General features: G+C 43.5%; 1 protein-coding gene across 25 annotated transcripts in view; it reads left to right on the forward strand.

The window, feature by feature from the left end:
• The window catches only part of sls (sallimus), a 143,834-nt gene that overhangs the window by 12,408 nt on the left and 111,120 nt on the right, over positions 1-20,306 (forward strand). For 18 of the 25 annotated variants that reach the window (XM_070208463.1, XM_070208475.1, XM_070208468.1 and 15 more), the window contains exons 2-10: positions 1,106-1,334; positions 1,905-2,100; positions 2,174-2,287; positions 2,349-2,514; positions 3,645-4,382; positions 5,443-5,807; positions 5,930-6,408; positions 7,688-7,976; positions 8,044-8,502. In XM_070208463.1, coding sequence (XP_070064564.1) covers positions 1,168-1,334; positions 1,905-2,100; positions 2,174-2,287; positions 2,349-2,514; positions 3,645-4,382; positions 5,443-5,807; positions 5,930-6,408; positions 7,688-7,976; positions 8,044-8,502 — 2,973 coding nt within the window. In that variant the 5' untranslated portion in view covers positions 1,106-1,167. Of the gene's footprint in view, positions 1-1,105; positions 1,335-1,904; positions 2,101-2,173; positions 2,288-2,348; positions 2,515-3,644; positions 4,383-5,442; positions 5,808-5,929; positions 6,409-7,687; positions 7,977-8,043; positions 8,503-10,369; positions 10,577-11,916; positions 12,420-20,306 lie in introns of those variants that run through there. The other 7 variants (XM_015175830.3, XM_002047402.4, XM_015175833.3 and 4 more) reach the window with 4 other exon arrangements.

The following is a 20,306-nucleotide window of genomic DNA, read 5'->3' on the forward strand; positions in this document are numbered from 1 at the left end:
CGGAAGAGGCAGCGGGCCATAACCGCTAGTCAGCGGCTCAAAAGTCTTGACAATTATTATTACTGGCAACTGGTTGCCAAGTGGTGCAAATTGCTGCGGCCACATTGAAAATTCTTGGCCATAAAACGGAGCAAGTTTTAGACTTACTTTACGCATAACTGTAAGATAGACAACAAACTTGCCAGCAGAAACAGGATTTCTGCGCAAGTGAAAGATATGCAGCGTGTGTACGTGTCTGTGTGCATGTATGTGTGTGTGTGTAAGTGCTGCCACGCCTCTTATCACTCAGTGAACAACAAATTAAGCCAAAACTGCAGCTGCCGTTGGCCTGGCATAGAAAAAGTTTAGCAGCCTCCCCGTTGACTTCAATTTGTGTCAAGTAATTTTCGAAAAGCCAAAAAACAAGAAAACAAATGCCCATAAGCTTAATGACAGTGCTCGCACTGAAAATACCCTGTACTTAGATAAAAATACGCAGTACATAAATTTTATGCAAGAGATTGAGCAAAATTAGTTGTCAAGTGAATAAAACAAACTTAACCTATGCAAGGCCTGCATATTTATGTTAAACTCTTATCTTTAAATTCGATGTTCCATTTCTCTGCTATACGCTGCCGCCGCGCGTCTAAAAAGTACAGGGTATAAGCCAACTATGCACAAAATTGGTATTTTCCATTAGCAACAAAAAAAAAAAAGGAAAAAATAAATAACTAGCAGGCAAAACTGGCAGCCAGGCAGCCAAGCTCTTAAACTAACATGAAAATAGTGAAAATCATGTGTGTGTCTTGTGCAGTTCCAGTCTTTCAGACTTCGGTCTTCAGTCTGCGACTTGTCAAACGTGTTCCGCAGCGGCATTGGAAATGCATTGTGCAGCAGCAGCAGCAGCAGCAGCAGCCGCGGCAGCAACATTTGCTGCAACAAAACAAAGGCACTAACTGTGACTCGTATTAATTTTCAACAACAACAAAAGGCCGCCCCAATGAAAGAAAAACAAATAGTCATATGTACAAGTTTTTGCCCCTTACACACTTTTAACTTAACTGCTTTGTTACTTTTTTTTTTTAATTTTATTATTATTATTATTTGGAACCCGGCCCGTTAATAGAAATGACGTTTCTAAAAGTTGAAAGCCCTGACAATTAAAAAAGAGTTCTTTACGGTTAACTCATGGAGGAGGACGTCTTGAATGCGCTGCAGATGCGCAGCGCCTATCTATCCGGCGGCTACGATCGGGACAAGAGAATCATATTCATTGTGAATGCATTCAATGATCAACAATTGTGGAATCGCCGTTGCCTGCAACTGACGCTCGACTATCTCAAGCGTTCGCTCAGGTGAGTCTCGAAGAGCAGGTGGGAAAGAGCTGTTAAGAAGAACTAGAAACAGGCCGCCAATCCAGCTAATTAGCATAAGCAAAATATGCAAATAACCCGCAGATGATTTAGGCCTTATATTTGATTCTTTTCATTAGACATACGCTGGGCTAGGCCGCGAGAAACGTTGCTCTGATATGCTAATACTATTATATGAACTTTTTAGTTTTTAAAGACAGCTTTTGAATTCGTGCCGCAGACTGAGTTGAGCGATGGAAGGGTTGAGCTGTGGAAATGTCATAGATAGATCAACCTACTATATCTTAATTTGCATCTAAGCTGAAGACTTATGGACTCTTGTCATTTCATTCTCTAATAGTTTTAGGCACGCAATTTCTGTTGTTTAGTTTATGAGCCACAATAAAAAGAAGAAATCAAATAATTTACGGCCAAGCATATTTATGTGATCAATCAACTGGCCCAGACACAATTCCAGTTCTCCACTCAAAAAGCTAATCAGCAGCTAAATGAGATTTGTATTGACCGCCTAATGAAGCGTTTCTTACCTCTTTCCCGCTCCTCTTGCCGCAGTGCATCGATATTGCAAAATGGAGTGAGCATCATTGTCAACGCCCAGGAGAGCAGCTCGCGTATATCCAGGCAGCACGTGCGGCAAATTTATGCGCTCTTTGGCGGCGACATCAGCGTCGATATGTATCTAGTCAGAGCGGAGGGCTTCTGGGAGAAGCACGTGGAGCCATGCGCCAAGTCACAGACCAAAGGCGAGGTAAGCCAAACAAAATGCACATGTAAATGCAGCCAGCAGCAGCCAATTCGTGTCTGTGTTCCCATTCCTCTAGCCCTTGGTGTTGTCGAAGGCGCGCCTGGCCAAGTTCATAGAGCCACACAATCTCCCCGAAGAGCTGGGCGGCACGCTGCAATTCAATTATGATCTGTGGCTGCAGCAGCGCAAGGTAAGCGCCAGAACAATTTCATTTAAATGACAACAAGACAATACCCTTTTAAATATTGCAGTCCATTGACGAGTTCAGCAAAACCTACGCCCAAACTTTGGGCGGCATGGAGCAGCTGCTGACGCTGCTCAAGTCGCTGCGGCCAGCGGAAGCGGATGTCGAGCTTAAGAAGTGCGCTAGGTTGCATACACACGTGCAACGCAGCATTGAGACGGCGATTGAAATGGGTAAGCGGACAGTCTTAAGCTACGGCAAGTTCGTTGCCTGAGTCTTTCGTTTTGTGTGGTGCGTGGTGCGCGAAACAATTTACATAATTTCAATGCCCTACGCCGCCAACGACAATCGAAACGAGTTGGCAGACGGCAAATGTGACAAGTAATCCCCAACAACAACAACAACAACAACGAGTACGACCAGAAAAATAACATGGGCCTTGTGCGTGTTTCAATTAGAAATGAAAAATGTTTGGCAAACTCGTTTTTGCGTTGTGGGTTGACTTTTTATTACACTGAATAACATTGAAATTAGTTATGTGATCTTGAAAAATTGTGCGACATAGAAAGTTGCAATTTTTTTAATGGAAGCACTTTGAAACTTTTTTTAAATGATTTTTATTCATGGCTCAAGATGAAAAACCCTTTCTTTTTACTCTGAATGTATGCATTTAGAGTTGGGAAACTGTTAACTTCAGAAATGCCATGATTATATATATTTTTAAGTTATTCAAATTAATCAGTCTGAAGTTCCCATCGCTGAAAGTGTTTACCTGCCTTAAAATCTGAGAACTCCGAAAATCTAGATAAATTGCGTTGAATATTTTTCTATTGTTTTCGTCAATTTTAAGCCCATTTTGTTTCCCACTTTTTAAAACCCTTTGTAATATCTACAAAAATATGTAAAAAATGGAAAATTATCATTAAATAAGCCCTGTTTAGATCAGACACTTCTGATACGCTCTATTTCACACCTGGCTGAACCCTAAAATGAAGCGTTTATGAGTTCTGTGAGCTTTGTTGCGCTGTGTCTTTTAAGCGTGTTCAACAAATGGAGAATACCACAAAAACCGCACACTTGAAGCGCATGTTGTTGTCTGTTTGTCTGTGGCGCGTGTGGGTGACTCTATTTACATCGTGACCCTTCACTTAGCCAGTTATATATATAACTTTTTTATATCTGCGTTGATGCGCAACGAAACTGGCACATGATGGAGCGCAGCTTTTCACTTTTTACATAAGGCATAGGCAAATAGAAACGCAGTCGAAATGTTGTGTTAACTAAGCTAACGCAGGGCTAATAAACAGATTGGAATTGAAATGAAACCCTTTTCCTCATTTCTCTTTTGCTGCGCAACGTGCAGGTAATGCGATCTTGGCGCGCTTTAACGAGGTTTACGAGACGCAAACGACAACACCACAGGCCGCACCTGTTGCCACATCGGCAACAGCGACAACGACGGCAACAATAACAACAACAACAGCCAACGCCCTGTGCCCTGCTAAGCCGCTACTGCCGCCCGATCTTGGCTGCGAGCGTGCCCGCATCGAGCTGCGCCTCAATGAGATCGAGAAGAAGCAGACGGCCATACGCACCGCTTGGCTGGAGCTATTGCGCGCGCTGCGTGAGGCACGCGAGCTCTGCACACTGGCCGAGGGCGTGGCCTTTGTCACCAACTGGATTCTCAACCAGGCCGAGCAGCTGCTCAGCCGTCAGCGCAGCGTTGGCAGCGATGTGCGCGCCTCCGAAACCCTGCGTGCGGCACACGATCAACTGGAGCTGGAATGCCGCGACACCTACGGCTGCTATGCGGAGCTGCTCTACAAGATCGAACAGTTCGCCAAGGAGCGTCCCATTGCCACATGCCAGGACCTGCTCTCCCAGCGTGACTTTATGCAGTTCGTGTGCCGCTCGTTTGCCGAGCGCCTGGAACGCCGGCGCAAGGTGCTCATGACGGCGCTGCGCTTCCATCGCCTGCTTGATCAGTTCGAGGAACAGCTGCTGATAGCCAACCAAGCAGCCGATGCGGAGCCCAGCGAATTGGACTGGCAACAGGCCGAAGCAATGCTATCGCAGCTAAAGACCAGCCAACAGCTGTTGGGTAAGTATTAGGTCCACAGACAGATCCATGGAACTTATTTCCCAGTCAGGTAGCCGCGTGCCTCAGCTGCAATCGCAACTATTTAATGGCCATAGATCTCAAGTGAAAGTTTGGCTGTGGTGACCGATGGAAATTTGTGTCTGCTACTGATATTCAGACCGACAGCTTAAATACATGTACTTAAACCAGCCGAATAGCAACTGATCGGACAATTATTTACAACCTAACAAAAAAGTAGGAATTTCAGCAGCACGCTCGAAAAATAATACCTCGATAGTAAGAAAGCCATATTATAGTGGTGCTTTGTACGGAAAGACATTCATATGATAAGAGCCTTTAAACTGCGAGACTAGTTTCCCTGGCTTTGTTGATTCGTAATTTAATTTTTTAAATTCATCGTTTATTGTTGGCTAGAATTATGCAGTCTCTCCTGAACCTTACCAGGCAACAGATTATTGAATAACTTTAAATACATATGTTGGTTTAAAATAATGTATCCATACAATAGATTGTAAATTATACAGCATTTTAAATTGAGGCTATGCCCTTACCCAAATTTTGTAACAATCTTGGTTATCTAAACAGTTCATTATTTTGATAAGCTGCAACCTAGTTACCAGATTTCTACATATGCATACCAATCGCATAGCCTATATAGATAACGTACTAGATAACAACTGAAACATATTTCAATACATTCTGGGAGTATATTACAAGCTATGTGCAGTATTGTCATCTTACCTGACGTATAGAATATATTATAAGTATATAGATTTTGTGAGAGGAATAGGTTAGTGCCTAAGCACAGTTCAGGGCTCGATTATCACAGGTCTTTAACTCTCTTTACTCTCTCTAAGAAGCTGCTAGTTTTACTTATCAGTTGAAATATTTCAGGGTATTATGTGCTCTACCATAACCAGATTTTTCCTCTTCACTTTACCTACCAATCTTATCAAAAAACTGAACCCTGTCCAGGCCAAATCAGATTCAGGTGTTTTTAGTTGTTGTGCCCACAACAATCAGTTGCAACTGGTTCAAACCTTTGGTTCACGTTTCACAGGCAACATCGAACGCGAACTTGTGCGCGAGGGCGAGAAGCTGAGCGACATGTTGGCCATGCCGGTGAAAGATGCTTTGGGCCGTGACCTCCAGCTGGACTATAGCAACGACATTGCCCAGCTGCGTCGACAGATTGACGCAAGCCGCGAGCGCCGGCAGCTGTGCGGACAGCGACTGGCGCTGCAGCGGCTCACCTTGGAGCAGGTGACCCACATTCACGGCTACGAGCAGGAGGTGCGCCGTGCACTCCAGTGGCTGAACGAGCTGTATGCGGTGCTGTTGCGCTGTCACTCCCATGTTGGCTGCAATATACACGAGATCCAGCTGCAGAAGGACGAGTTGCAGGGGTTTGAGGAAACCGGACGGGTGAGTTTCAAGCCAAGACAGAGACACAGACTGAGAGAGTGTTGGCACGAGAGAGATCTGCACTTTGTACTCAGCCAGTTTGGGTGCACCTTTCAACACAACTTGTCTCCCTTCCTTCGCAGAGCATTTTCAACTATGGCTGTCAGCTGCTGGAGGCCGCGCAGACGCTGCGCCTCTGCTGCAAGCTGGAGCAAACGGAGCCGGAGCAATTTATGCTGCGATTGCAGCGCACCTGGCACAGTCTGCAGTCCATTGCCCAGGAGCAGATGACCCGGCTGCGTGTCTCCGCCGTCTTCCATCGCAGCGTGGAGGCCTACTACAGGCAGCTGCGTGACCTGCGACCGCTGCTCACCCACGAGCTGGCCGCACAGCTGCAACAGCAGCGCCAGCAGCACAATCGCAGCAGCAGCGGCATCAGCAGCGATGCGGAAGCCTCGCCAGAGCTCTCGCCAGCTGGTGGCGGAGTTGGCGCACGTCTGCAGGGTCATCTGCTGGCCCGGGAGCAGCTGCTGGTTGAGGTGGGTCGCATGGTGCGGCTGGGTCGGTTGCTCAAGAAGCGTCTGAAGGAGCCTTTTGTGCTGGACGCGCTCACGGGCAAGAGGTGAGTGCGAATTCTAACCAATTTCCAGTTGAGGCGGCAGCGTGTGTGCGCACGGAGACAACCCGAGAAAACCACTCAAAATCCACTCAAGTTTTTGACTAAGTTTTCCTAGATAAAACCAAAATAAAAGCTGACAAAACTAAAACAAATGACCGCACAGCGAGCACTCGAAATATGCCGCCAACAATTCAGAATTTTCGGGCTAAGACAGTCTATTTCGGTGCGTGATCCAGCACGGAGCGTCTGATGCTCGACGGGAAGCGTAGTCGTCGGAACTGAATACATAAATACACGGCATTAATACAGTATATATAGTATATATAGTGCGGCAACTTGTCAAGCTGTCAAGTGAATGGAAACGGGCGGCAATCTTTACGCAGAGTATATATAGATACCGATATAACCCGACTGGAAAAAGAAAACGTGTGCCAACAAGTGGGTCAGAGTGGAACTCTGATTTAGTGTATTATTTATAGAGCAGTGTCCGTATAATTGTTGTTGTTCCTCTTTCGCTGCATCCATTTTGCGCTGTGTGAGTAATCCTCAATAATTGAGTACTTCCCGCAATTGACATTTGTCCTACTGGCCCGGAGCCAAACGCGTGTTCAGCTGTTGCGTTAAACTACTTAATTGCGGGAGGCGCCAGAAGAGACGTGGCGATCTAAGGCAGCAAAATGTTTGCCCGATTTCGTAATTTGTTTGGCAAATCAAAATCCGATGAAGTGCCCATCATTGTCGTAGACGAGGCACCCATTGAGGAGACGCTGCCTGCGAGCGAACAAAATAATGCGCCGCTGGCCAGCGAGGAGGAGGATTTGATCAATGGGCATGAGGAGACGCTAAGCGCTTCTACGCAAGAGCTGTCCCAGCTGCTGGATGCCATTAACCAGAGCAGCGAACTGCCAGATTTGAGCAGCGATGATACGGAACAAGAGGAGGCGAATATGGAGGACGAAAATGAGGAGGAAGATGATGAGACGGCTAGCACTTCTAGTTCAAAAACCAAAATAGCCAAGGCTTCCATTGAGCGTGACATTATACTAGAGCATGCCGAAGAAGAAGCAGAAAGAGAAGAAGTGGAAAAAGACGAACCGCCACGCTTGCAAAGCCTGGACAAGATTAAGGCGCTCATACGCAACGACAGCGAAACATATCCGCAAAGCGACTATACGGACACCGAAGATGCCACGCCCTCGCACACACGTAGCGCCTCACTGGATTCGACAGCAGATGCCACGCAGCAACAGACTAAAAGCAATTTATTTTCATGTGATTATAGCGTTGTGCCGGATGAGCTGCCGCTGGACTGCAGTCCGAGCCCACTGCACGACAGCGGACGCAACAGCAGCGCCGGCAGCGAGTCCATCCATGCGGAATCTGCCGCCACGTTAACTGTGACGCCAACGGGCAGCAATGAGCTGGCCTGCGCCGCCATTTCGCACAAGCTGAGCGCCATCGCCGAGGTGGCCGAGTCCCTGGATGCGGTCATACGAGACTGCAGCGATGGGGAGCTGGATCTGTCCAATTCGACGCACAAAAAGCTCGGCAGCAGTGGAATGGGCAACGAGGTAGGTCACGGCCGACTGCTTTTGCTTGCGGTTGGGTCTTTCATTTGGTCTCATTTGATTCATGCAGGACTGGCAATCGCGTTCAACGGAAGATGAATCCTTTGCCACGGCCTCCGAGGGCAATTTTACGCCCAATTCGCATTCATCCTCCTTCCAAACGGCCTCGGGTCGCACCAGCTCGTACATTGGCTCTGCCAAGAACTCCTTTGACGAGGCGGACGATTCCACGCTGAGCAACTTTGAAATACCCGAGCTACCCCAGTCGCCAGTGAACATGTCCTTTGAGAGTTCCGAGTTGAGCTACTTCTCTGCGCGTCATCCACAAAAATGCGATGATCAGGACAGCGTGGTGGGCGTGGCAGAGCTGCATAGCCAAAGTGTGACGCCAACGCCCGAAGAGGAACAACAACAGCAACAGCAGCAACAGCCCATCGAATCGGACAGTGAATTAGAGGGCTACGGCCTGGACGCAGCTCACGTCAGTACGGAGCTGTTGCCCAGCGTCTCCACGGCTGTCACGCCGGAGGTGAGTGCCCAGGCAACAACAGCTGCTGCCTGCTCTGCTGGCACCGACAGCGCCGCGCAGACGTCGCCGGCGACGTGGCGCCGCAGCAAATACTATGAGAATATAACGAAACAAACGATCAAGGGTTTTCTCTAAGAGATTTGCCCTCGCCCCGAGATCCAATATATAACCCGCCTAATTAAGATGCGCCATTTGCTTTGCTGCTTTGTTCTTGCTTGTTGTTGTTGTTTTTTTCTCAACGTTTTTCTTGCCAAAATGAATTTGCTGGCATTTTTGTTTGATTTTATTTCTAATTTATTTAAGTTTTCTCTTTTAGCTATTTTAGCTCATGAGCTAAACAAATTCTTTCAGCATTTGTTTTGTTTTCCTTTAATTATTATTATCTTTTAGGAGCAGCGCATGTTTTAGTATTTATTTAAATAATTAATGTAGTTTAATTAGTTTGTTTTGCTTGCGATAATTAGAGAATTCCAAAATAACTTAAACACTCTCCAATTAGCAATTCATTTATTGCTTTTGATTTTATTGCACAATAATTAAATAATTAATATTTTTAGCAGACACAATTTGAGTCGGCAAAAATATTTATATTTATTTAATATTTCTAAATTACGTAAATTTATTTTTGATACATTTTGAAATCGCAAATAAGTCACAAAAAGCTAAATCGATTTATAAATTATAGTCGACAAATGTATTTACATGAAATTATTTATTATTATCTGCCCGAAAGCGTTGCATAATTTTAGGCTGCAGCTGGAAAAGCTGGCGCTTAACCCCTGTGCAGTCGCGAGGTTAATTTACCACCCAAAACAAATGCCTACGTTTAAGTGTTTCAACCTGGGTGGTTCATAAATGTGAACAAACGCTTTTTAAGTGATTTTAATTATATAATATGTGCGCTGTCAGACGTGTGTAGACACACACACACACAAGCTCACACTCCAGCCACTCAAATGTCACATTAATCTCAATAAAAAGCGTTATAAATTAAATATGTGCGAGGGCAGCTCTCAGCGCACAGTGCACATGTGTGCATGAGAGTTTTAGGTTAAAGTTCTTACAAGCTGCAGCAAAAATCTTTCTCTCCCCTCGCCGGTCATCTATAAGCAAGCGCCATGTAGCAATCAAATCAAATTGCTGCCAGTTTTTTTTTTTTTTGTTTGTTGCTCGTGACGCCTGCAAAAAGCTGGCCAAGACACAAAAGCGGCGCTGAAAATATAATTCAATAAATTTGGTGCCGTTGATAGGCTGCAAAATAATAACAGAATACGTTGATTGGAAGTCAGTCGTTGCCACAGCGGCACGAACTGAGCCAACCCCCGACCGCTGTCCCCGTCGCAATCACCCTAAGCCCTCCCGGTCAGCACTCGAGCATCGCCTGCCACACGCATTTTGGACGCTCAAGTAGCGTTAAACTATGATGCGGGGCTGGCCGGGGAGGCAGCTGTGAATGCGGGCGGCCGCCTGTTGCATTCTATTAAGACACGATGCAGTCAGGTTGTTGCGGCAGTTGTTGCTGTTGTTGCCCCTTCGTTGTGTCTGTTATTAAAGTACAAGCTATACTTGAGCACATTGTTGCAGTTGTAGTTGTTGTTTTGTTGCGGTTGTTGTTGCCGGCACAGGGCATTAAAAATTGAAATCATGAATTAACGACGCAACGAATGCCAAGAGCACTTGTTTATTTATGTCGTCACCGCCTCCCATTCTCGCCGCCCCTCTCTCGATCTCGCACAGCCCAGCTCAGCCGGCTACCCAAACTGAGCTCGACAGAGAGCATCGAGAGCGCCATCCATGCGGCGACAAAAGCTGAGCGAATCGGTTAAGTGCCGGGTGCCCCCAGGTTGGTTCACTCGCGCTCCGATCTCAGCACCAGCAGCAGGCCGAGCGATCTGGCAGCTGCCTTCGTCTGGTTCAGTTCCTCAGTCTTGTTCGAAGTTCGCGTCGTTCGGTTGTTGGGCACGCGGCGCGCGCGTTTCTTTTCAATATTTTGCTCATCGCTCCGGGTTTTTGTATTTGAAAATAAAAATGTGCGAATATAGTTTTTCGAAGAATGCAAATTTGGCATAGAAATGTAAATGTGAATTTGTGACGCTAGCGAAAGGCACAATAAATTAGCAGCTAATGACATTGAATGCTACATAAATTATAATTAATAAAAACAACAAAATAAACACACAAGCATATATTATGCTATTGAGGCACAAATTGTGTTCTAATTTTGATATTGTTGATGACCGTCGGCGGGCCTCGCAGACGAAATGACAAGCGAATTGCAAAAAGACATGAAACATAAATATCATTTCGTTGACTAGTTTGGGGCTGTCAGTTAAAATTGACAATTGTCGGGGTGGCTAGCGACAGGCAGGCAGGCAGGCAGCCAAATTGTGGCTACCACGCCCCATTTCCAGGCATGTGCTGTGTTCATTTTTATAGTGCCTGTTTATTTTTAGACACGGGCCAGAAAAGTACAATTAAAATCATTTACATTGCCTCATATGAAAATCGCTTCTAATGTTTTGGCTATAAAAATTCAAAAAAAAAAAAAAAAAACTAGAAAATACAAATTACCTAATGCCACAGCCGGGCGCACACATATAAGCTAATGGGCGGAAAGGGGTTTGCAGGGCGTCTGCTCACATTGCGTATGCGTAATAATTCAAAAATAAATGAAAGCTGCCATAATTTCTGGCAGCCAAAAAGCAGTTGCAATCGATTGAACAGACGAGAGCATAGAACAGCCAAAAGGTTAACATTTTCAGACATTGCAACAATTTGGCACATGTGTCTGAGAGTATCTCCGTATCTTGAAGATACGACAACAACGAGACAACGAACAATGATTAGCCTGACGCACATCCGCCAAATGTGGGCTATTCAAACAAACGCAGCGCCCAATGAATTACTCAATATACGCGTAGTTTTTTGCTTTAGTTTGATTTAAAATTCAAAAATAGCGCAAATTGAGCATTGTCATAGAGCTGAGCGAAGATCGGCGCAGCGCACGCATCAAAGGCAAAAAGTTTCTCAGGCGCATATGCGAAATACAGCAACAAATGCACACACATTAGTATAGGTAGCTATATATATATATATATATATATATATATATAGACATTGTTGTGCTTAGCGTACAATAATAAACAGGCAGCGCGAGGCATGAAGTCATAGTCGATTTATTTGCCATAGTTCTTCGTGCTGATTTTTTTTCCTACTCGCTCAGAGCGTATTCCGTGTGATGGGGCCGTCAGACGATCGCCAGCATTGATAGCGTGCGCGACAAACGAAAATCAGGGAAAATCGAGGAAAATCGCGAAAAACGAACAACGAACTCAGCCAAACAAACAAACATAACCAAATAACTTAAGTTAAGCATAAGCATCTAACACGTTGACTGCATTATTTTTCTACTAGAGCCCAAGTAAAAACAACACCACAAACAACTTAGCGAAAGAGGCGCGCGCGAAAAAGAAAAGAAATTGTGTAAAATAAAATACAAAACAAAAGAAAACTAAACGGGAAAGATTAAAAACGCCCACGCAAAACACACAAAACAACACGTAGCCGCTAAGCCGACAATAACAACAACAACCAGCAGAAGACAACCAGTCAACAACAACAACAGCAACAACAACAACACTCAACACACAGCTCACAGCCACAACATGGAACGTCGCCAAACGTTAGACTCATCGATGTCTTCACTGTACTCGGCCAGCTCCTCGAATCGCCAGCAACTGCAGCCCCAGTCACACTCTCAGTCACAATCCCAGCTAGACGCCTTCAATTATTCAGCAACAATGTCATCATCGTCGCCAACGCCAAGCCAGGCGACGTCCTCCTCCCTGCGTGCCACCACCATTGGCACCGTTGTCGTACGTTGTGGACCCATCCAGCTGGTGATAGCGCTCTTGCAAGTGAGTTGTTGTAGTTGTATTTGTATTTGTAGTTGTTGCTGTTGCAGTAACTACTGCTACATGGACATAGTTGCAGATACCAATAGATAACTATGGCTCCAAGTAGCAACCGTTGCAATTTATGCAGCTAAGTCAAAAGGGCAAAAATGTAGATGATAGTCCTGACAAACATAGATATCTTATTGCAGGGTATACAAGAAAATTCAGACATGTATATTACCTTACTATGCGATACTCGTGATTGTCTTGTCTTCCTCTCCCTCTTACCAAAGTAAGATGTGTCTATCTCTCTCTTTCGCGGATTCCCCCTCGCTCACTATCATTTCTTGTCTACCTCTCTCTATTTTATTTTAATATTAACTAAAGTTGGAAGGTGTTCTATTAAGTATTTGTACTACGTAGCTAACATACCTTTAATACCCTGCCTCCCTTGAGGGAGGCTTGAAAAACTACACGACATATCCCACATACAAGCCAAATATTTGACTTTTAATTCAACTAATGCCCAAAACTGGTTGTTTGGTTTTTTTTTTTTTGAAACCGGCTTTAATATAATTTCCGTGCCAATTAGCACATTGAGCGCACCACAACGAAAGCAAAAGTTGTTGATAGCAGTTATGATTTGTGTGTATGTGTGTATTTGTGTATTTGAGTATGAAACTAAAACAAAAGGTTCAAGGTTGTCTGACATCAGCAGAGGCGAGCGTGCGCGCTCTAACGTGACAAAAGAAATGTATCTGCAAGATACTTTGGCAATTAGGCGCAGCTGCTACCTGCCTGACAGCGCCCCAGAAAAAAATGTATTTAAAACAAAAAGCTATAGGAACCACAAACAGAAAAAAGCTGCTACACAAAGTGAAAACGGGTAGCCCGGCAATCAAAAGAAGAGGAGGAAGAATAACAAATCAATGGCCAACTTTGGGCCTCACATGCGTTGCGAACTTGAGGCTACAATCTGTGGCCTGAACTTGAGTTTCAGATTGAGGAATGGCAGAGCTACAAGTTTCGTGCCCCAGACAACATTCAATAATTATAGACGACGCTAAAGTTTTATGCCACGGGCTTGGTTTTGTTTTTCTTTCTCTTTTTTTTTGTTTTTGTATTTTATTTTCGTTGTTCATTCAACTCGCTCGCCAAAACTCATTGAAATTTCGGCCACTTTGTGCCACTTTTTTTGCCAACAATTTCAATGGGTTCCTCATTCTGAACACTCCATGTGTTTAGCATTCGATTTGATTTACGCATTTTTTTTCTCTCATTTTGTGTTGGCGCGTCTGCAAAATGCATGAGTCAGTTGGGAACATTTTGTAAAACGCTTTTCAACACGTTTGCCAAATGCTCGCATATAGTAGGCTAAAATACATGTATATTCAAATTTTAACAGAAATGAAAACAATACGAAAACTTGTTCACCCACCCAATGGCAGCAGTTAAATTGATTTGTAGAGGATGATTTACCTGTTGCAGCTCTGGAGTGCCACCAAATATGTTGAAAATAAATACGAAAGCAGCTTTTTTCGACACGCAGGTAAACAAATTAGCTGAGGAGCTGTAGAACAAAGTCGAAAATATGTAAAAATAATTTCAAAAAAACCAAACAGATGTAGATACATATACAAATACATAAAGTGCGCGTACAGAGCTATAACTAAAGGCGTGGCATGTTTCTAAAAGATACTTTTCGATGAGCTCAGTTGTTTGTTATTGTTATTTTTGTTATTGTTATGCTAAGAGAGTGATGAGCTGTCGCGGGAACCGGGGAAAAGCGGAAGCACATTCAAAGTTATGGATAGTCTGTGAAAAGCTTTTCGTAAAAGATTAAAGCAACAATAAGTTTTTCAGCTGTGCTCAAGACTACGCTAATAACTTCGAGTACTCGTGCATATGTCAAAGTTTCTTTTACAGATAAATATTTAACTCTTTTTTTGTGGTTTGTATAAGTTTGATTGCGATTTCTGTCGAAACACATTCAGAGCGTGCTGAATATATGAAAAGCCAATTTCTATTTTACAAATAATGTGCTTGAGCATTCTCAAGAGCCAGAGCATATGGGAAACTTTTGCTTGCTTGGCATAATTTTGTTAACAATTCACCACATCTTACAATTCCAGCTCAGTTAGTTTTCCATTTAGAAATCTTTCAGTCAACACACAGACTCGTAATTCATTGACAAGACTTACATTTTATGTTTCCATTTAAATCAGCATCTTTTAGCCCGTATCTCCATCTGAGTGATGCCCAACCCTTGGCCAATAAAATTCCTTTACTAGACACATGTAACTCTTGGGCAACACATCAATCTCAATGGCTTTAAGAAATTTACGCAAAAGTTTATTGTCTTGGTCGCAATGTTTGTTGTTGTTGCTCTTGTTGTTGTTATTGTTGTAGTTTCCGTGCCCCACAACATTTCTATAAAAGAATATTTACAACCGATACAATTTGCTTTTGTATCTTTAGACTTGTTTCTTTAGTAAATTCCATGGTTTTTTGGGCCTATTTTTTATGGTTTTGCTGGTCAGCACAGCCAGAAATTGACTGCGGCCAATTAAAAGCTTAGCAGACGGGTCTAAAGTAAAGCAAACAGACCAAGAAAACTTCAAAGGCCCCCTCAAGATTTACATATTTATTTAGCTGTAGTCTAAATAAATAGTTCTCTGAAGCGTGCCAAGCATGCAGACGCCTCCAGTTGCTCCATAATTGGAACTAATGCGCGAAATTCATTTGGCATTAGCATTGGTTAAAAACAATCTGATGGATATGGCGGGAACTGGTGCGCAAAGGCGACCTGCTTTATCTAGCTGGAGCTGTGAAGTATATATTTTTTTGCTTTTATTTGTTTTTTTTTTTTTTGATCTGCTCTGATTTGCAATCGAAGCGCAACTATGGACCAGGGCGGCGGCACTAATTGAATTTATGGCATTTTCATTTGGAAAAGTCGCAGCTTTTCACTCATAAATTGCGCAGACATATGAGCAAATACACACACGCACACACATCAGTTACATATGTGTGTGTGTGAGCTTAAGTTATGGGCCGTCGCTTTGGGCTGGCGTGGGTGAAACGGCTGCAGCTGCGCAGAGCATGGACACTGGAGTTGGAGCTGAAGCTAGAGTTGCAGCTGGAGCTGGATCTTAGGCTAGAGCCGGGCCTGGCAAAAGAAAGCCGTATGCCAAGTTAGAGAAATGTTTACGATGCTTGGCAGGCACATAAATTTACGCATGAAAAGCGGCGCATTCCTCTCGCACTTGCGACGAGGGATGGGCCATCTAAAATCACAGCCTGCCTTGTTGTCACTGTGATTTATTACCCAGTGATTTCGCAGAGTGATTTGCAGCGCCTAATTATGCAGCCAAAAGCAAAGGCAGACAAACCACAACACGTTGTGTATATTTATTTATTTAATCAAAAATTGATTCATCAGATTCCAGTTCAGATTTTATAAAGACGGATTACATATTTTGTAAAATAAATTAAAATTTTAGGAAATTGAAAGAGTGCATAGAATCTGGTAAGTCTTATTGAGATTCTTTTCGAGCTCCTCTCAGATTGAACGTCCTATAGCCAGGATTAACTCACAGAAATGCTCTTTTTGCATGCCAACTCACAGACACCAGAAACTCGTATAGCACATTTTATAGATAACGCTAACACATTAGAAAAATTAAGTTCAAAGTTAAATGAAATCAAAACTTAGCAAGAATGCTGCAAAAAAATTATGGCTCTTGTCGTGGACCTCTCTTCGCTTAACACTTCATTAGGATTTAGACAGTTATATACCAACTGGAGCAACTTCATCCACACAAGTAAATTGTTTTTGATTTTCTTGATTTTCTTGACCGTGATTTTTACGCTTCACTCAACATCTGGGATTAGCATATCGCTGTTTGTGCAACCCTAGCTGGTGGCAGCCACACCAAGAGGTGGCGCTGGACGTTGTCAACATGTCCAGTGTTAAAAAGCAAAAGAGTTAAAATAATGTATTCTATGCGCAGACGCTGCCAGTTGGCAATACATCCAAGCCGGTCTCTTTGGCAGCTGTGGCCCGTCTATCGGCGCAGTTAATGCAGCTCCTACTTAGCGCAAACTGACAAAACAGTTTTGGCACGCACTGATTGATAATCGAAGGCAGCGGCATAAATTCACCAGTACCCGATCGACGGAGCACCGGACCATCGGAGCAGCCGGTCTGGCTGCGAGCTGGAGCTGCATCTGCTGGCCAGGTTATCTCACAGCGGCAAAGGAGCTGAGCAGCTGCCGTAATTACCGGGCGAAGCGGGCACGTTTTCTGGGTATTGGTTAGATGCGAAATATATTGCATGTTTACATGAAAGCTGATATTTACCGATAAACGCTCAATGAAAGTCGACTGCGACTGTGGCTGCAACTGCAACTGCGGCTGCTGCGGCGGCTGCGGCGGTTGCGACTGCTGCTTTTTGGCTCCGCGGCGAGTCGTGGTTAGCAATTTGTACAAACAATTATAGAAATTATCTCTCGCCTGGTTGCGAATTAAATTGAAATTTAAATTGCATTCGATTGGGGCGCCGCGATAGTGTCCTCTCCACTCATATATTTAACACTGCTGCCTGGGAACTGGTTACACACACACACACACACACACACACACACACACAGATACGCAGGTACAACTGAAACATATTTTATGTATATTTTGTTTATTGCTCGTGTATTTATAGAACTCAAAAGTCTGACATCACACGCGAGTGACGCGCGCTAACCTTTGTTAGATCATTAAAGTTAGCGCAATGCAAATTAATGGGGAAAAACAAAAACAATGTTTTATGGCAAAATTTAAGTCAAGTTGAACCAGCCTAGCCGACAGCTTGCTGCTCTACAACAGTTCCACAGTTCCAACTATAACAGTCGCCCCGCCTCAGTCAGCCAATATGCATGAAGCACACAGCGAAAAGCGCATCGGAGCATTGAAAACACGTGTGCTTTAGTCGGAAATGCCTGTCTAGCAGTTACCCTTTCCGTTGCAAATTAAATCGATATTTATCGAGCTTATGTAAATGGTAGGAGAACAAACAAATTGTTCTGATTTACGAAAATATGTATAGCTCAAATTTCAAATAAGCCGATTCAGCTCTTCGTCTCAATCAAGCACATGTGTGGACATACGAGTAAAAAACCATTAGGCCTCGCACCATTCGTAATACAGGGTATAACAAATGAAAACAATAACAATGTCGCGCAAATACATTTGCATATGCGTATTAGCTGAATCTGTCAATACTGTTTGCTCCCTATCAATTCACACACAATACGTTAATGCTAATGCGGTTTTTATAGTTTTTGGCAATTTGTTTAAATCTTTTTTTAATGTGCACTACAATTGACAATTGGCAGCTGCGGCACCTATCGAGGTTATGTTGACGCAAGCGATGTGTGCGGGTCAGTAAATAATTGATTTATGCTTTTTTAATGGGCCCATTTCATTGTTATTCAGGTGATGTACTTTTATAGTGCGGGTAAAGTCAAGCAATCGATTTGTTTGCACTAGTTTTTGCTGGGCAGTGCACAGGATAATGGGTATTAAGTATATTATAATACAATTAATCATTTTTTGGTTAGTCTCCTGAGCGTTGTTTTCCATGTCCATGAACCCGTTCTAGCTTGTTATATATTTAAAAAATTTGTAATTGAGGTTCTTATAAGCAAATGCCCGCTGTTCTGAAAATATTGTAAGTCGTAAATATTTTTATATACAAGTTGTGGGCTAAATTTTATCTGTACCCAAAATTCTCATCTTTAGACTGTGGTTAGACAAAAGTTGCTTATACTATGCGACTCGATTTTCCTCAATAAATTTTGGTTTTGAATCAAACCATTTTTAAACGAAACGCTGATTCGTTTACAAAGCCAAATAAACATATCAATAAATGCAGTTAAGAAATATTTAACAAAAATAAACACTATAGATTCCGGCAAAACTGCAGAGGGACAACATATCAGTGTGTACGGCAGTTCTTGTTATTCTTTTGTTAAAGCTTACTCTCATTTAGCCGTAAGTCGCGTGTCGGCTATTGCCAATTGCTGAATTGGCAAAGTTTTTGAGAAATCTGCCAACGCCCACGCTTTTGCGCGTGCACAGCTTTAGAGATACTCAATCAAATCATCAAATGGCATCGGTATTAAAACGCCAGGCACTCGGAGGTAATGAAAGAGCGCTCTATAAAAGCGCGCAATGATTTCATACAAACGATAACCACGTCAAGGTAATTTTATATCGAAATCGTGTTCTACACGCTGACACAAAGTATTAATTTAAAAGCCAAAAACGTGTTTGAGCTAAGCGCCTCAGAACTGGACGCTACACAGAGACAGACGCACACACACACACACACACACACAGAACCTTGCTGTTGCCCATGGGGTATTATATCATCGTATCGTATCCTACTGACATGATCGTCTTAGACTTCCGTCTCTTTATTACAGCTAAGCCAAGTTGTGTCCAAAGACTTTATAAATGACCAAAATGCACACAATTTAAATGGCTCGCTGCGTGCGGCACCATGAAATATGATTCAAAAAATTTGCAATGAATGAAGCGCCATGTGCACACTGAATATGTATACTCATATATTTATATATACATATGAGTATCTATGAATATATAGTGAATTTAGTTATGGTCCGGCTGTTTATAGTGCTGTCATACACCATATAAGGTTCACATTTCAGTTAGACGGCTCTGACGTGACGCGTATTTTGGTGTAACGAAGCCGTTGAATTATCTACACAGCACCAGATACACAGTCATCTATTTATGCATATTGAAAACTCACTCACGTCCAACTACGCCAGCTAGCCGGAGCCACAGCCAGAGACACAGTCGTAGTCGGAGCCAGTGCCACAGTGGATGTGGATGTTGAATGCCCCTGGGCGCCAATGGTGTAATTTCAGTCTAATAGCACGGTTATTAGTTTTCATTGTAATTGATTGATTACTGTCATTAGCTAGATGGGTGATCTTGAGCATATGCATTGGGAACGGCAGCTGTGCGCTCTGTGGACCCTCAGCAAACAAATTAAAGTTCAATTTAATAGACAGCTAAACGTTGCGACTTGGCCCGATATGGTTAAAAGATGCCTCGTTCAGATAGAAATAAAAATACATAAATAAAAAAAAAAAACGTTTGACTAGCCCTATCGGAAAAACAAACATTTTCGTGACTGTCAAACGAATTAACACCCACGCATCGGTTTCTTAAATATTTGATGGGGCAGACGCTACCTAAATGTCTGCCGTGGGTTTCACTGAGACTGGCAGCAGCTGATGTGTTCTCTGCGCCCCGACAGCGACTGGTACCACATAACTCTGGCCAAATATGTGTGAGCAGGAGTTTCGAATAAAGCAGGCGGCTGATGGCTGTCGGGTGGCTGGCGGGGGGTGCTGCAACAAGCATATATATATGAACACACGCGCATCCCAACAGGAAAAACTAACGGATGCCATTACCATATAAAGTCAATGCTGACCTTCATTGCAATCACACACAGCTCCAATAGAGTTGGGAGCTGTTGTTCTTGTTCTTCTTCCTCTTGTTGTTGTTGCTGCTGTGCATCGATAACTCGCCGACTACCAAAATTAGAAGCTGCTGTGCAGCATTGTCGTCGCCTGAGCAGGTTTCCACCAGATCTTCGACAATGTCAGCGACTAGTTTCATGAATGAGAACGCAGCATTGATACGACTTAAGCAGAGACCGTGAACGTGACTGTGAAAATGTTTAGCATAACCACATTTATGGGGCTAAGGGCTAAGGGTTATAATATTAATGTTGATCTTTCTTTCTTGCTAAGTCAATCTCTCTTACTCTCTATCTTCCCCCTTCTGACTTGCTATGTCTCTGTCGTTCTCTCTTT

The sequence above is a fragment of the Drosophila virilis genome, chromosome 3 (genome assembly GCF_030788295.1).
Source record: "Drosophila virilis strain 15010-1051.87 chromosome 3, Dvir_AGI_RSII-ME, whole genome shotgun sequence".
In the NCBI taxonomy this organism is placed as follows: Eukaryota; Metazoa; Arthropoda; class Insecta; order Diptera; family Drosophilidae; genus Drosophila; species Drosophila virilis.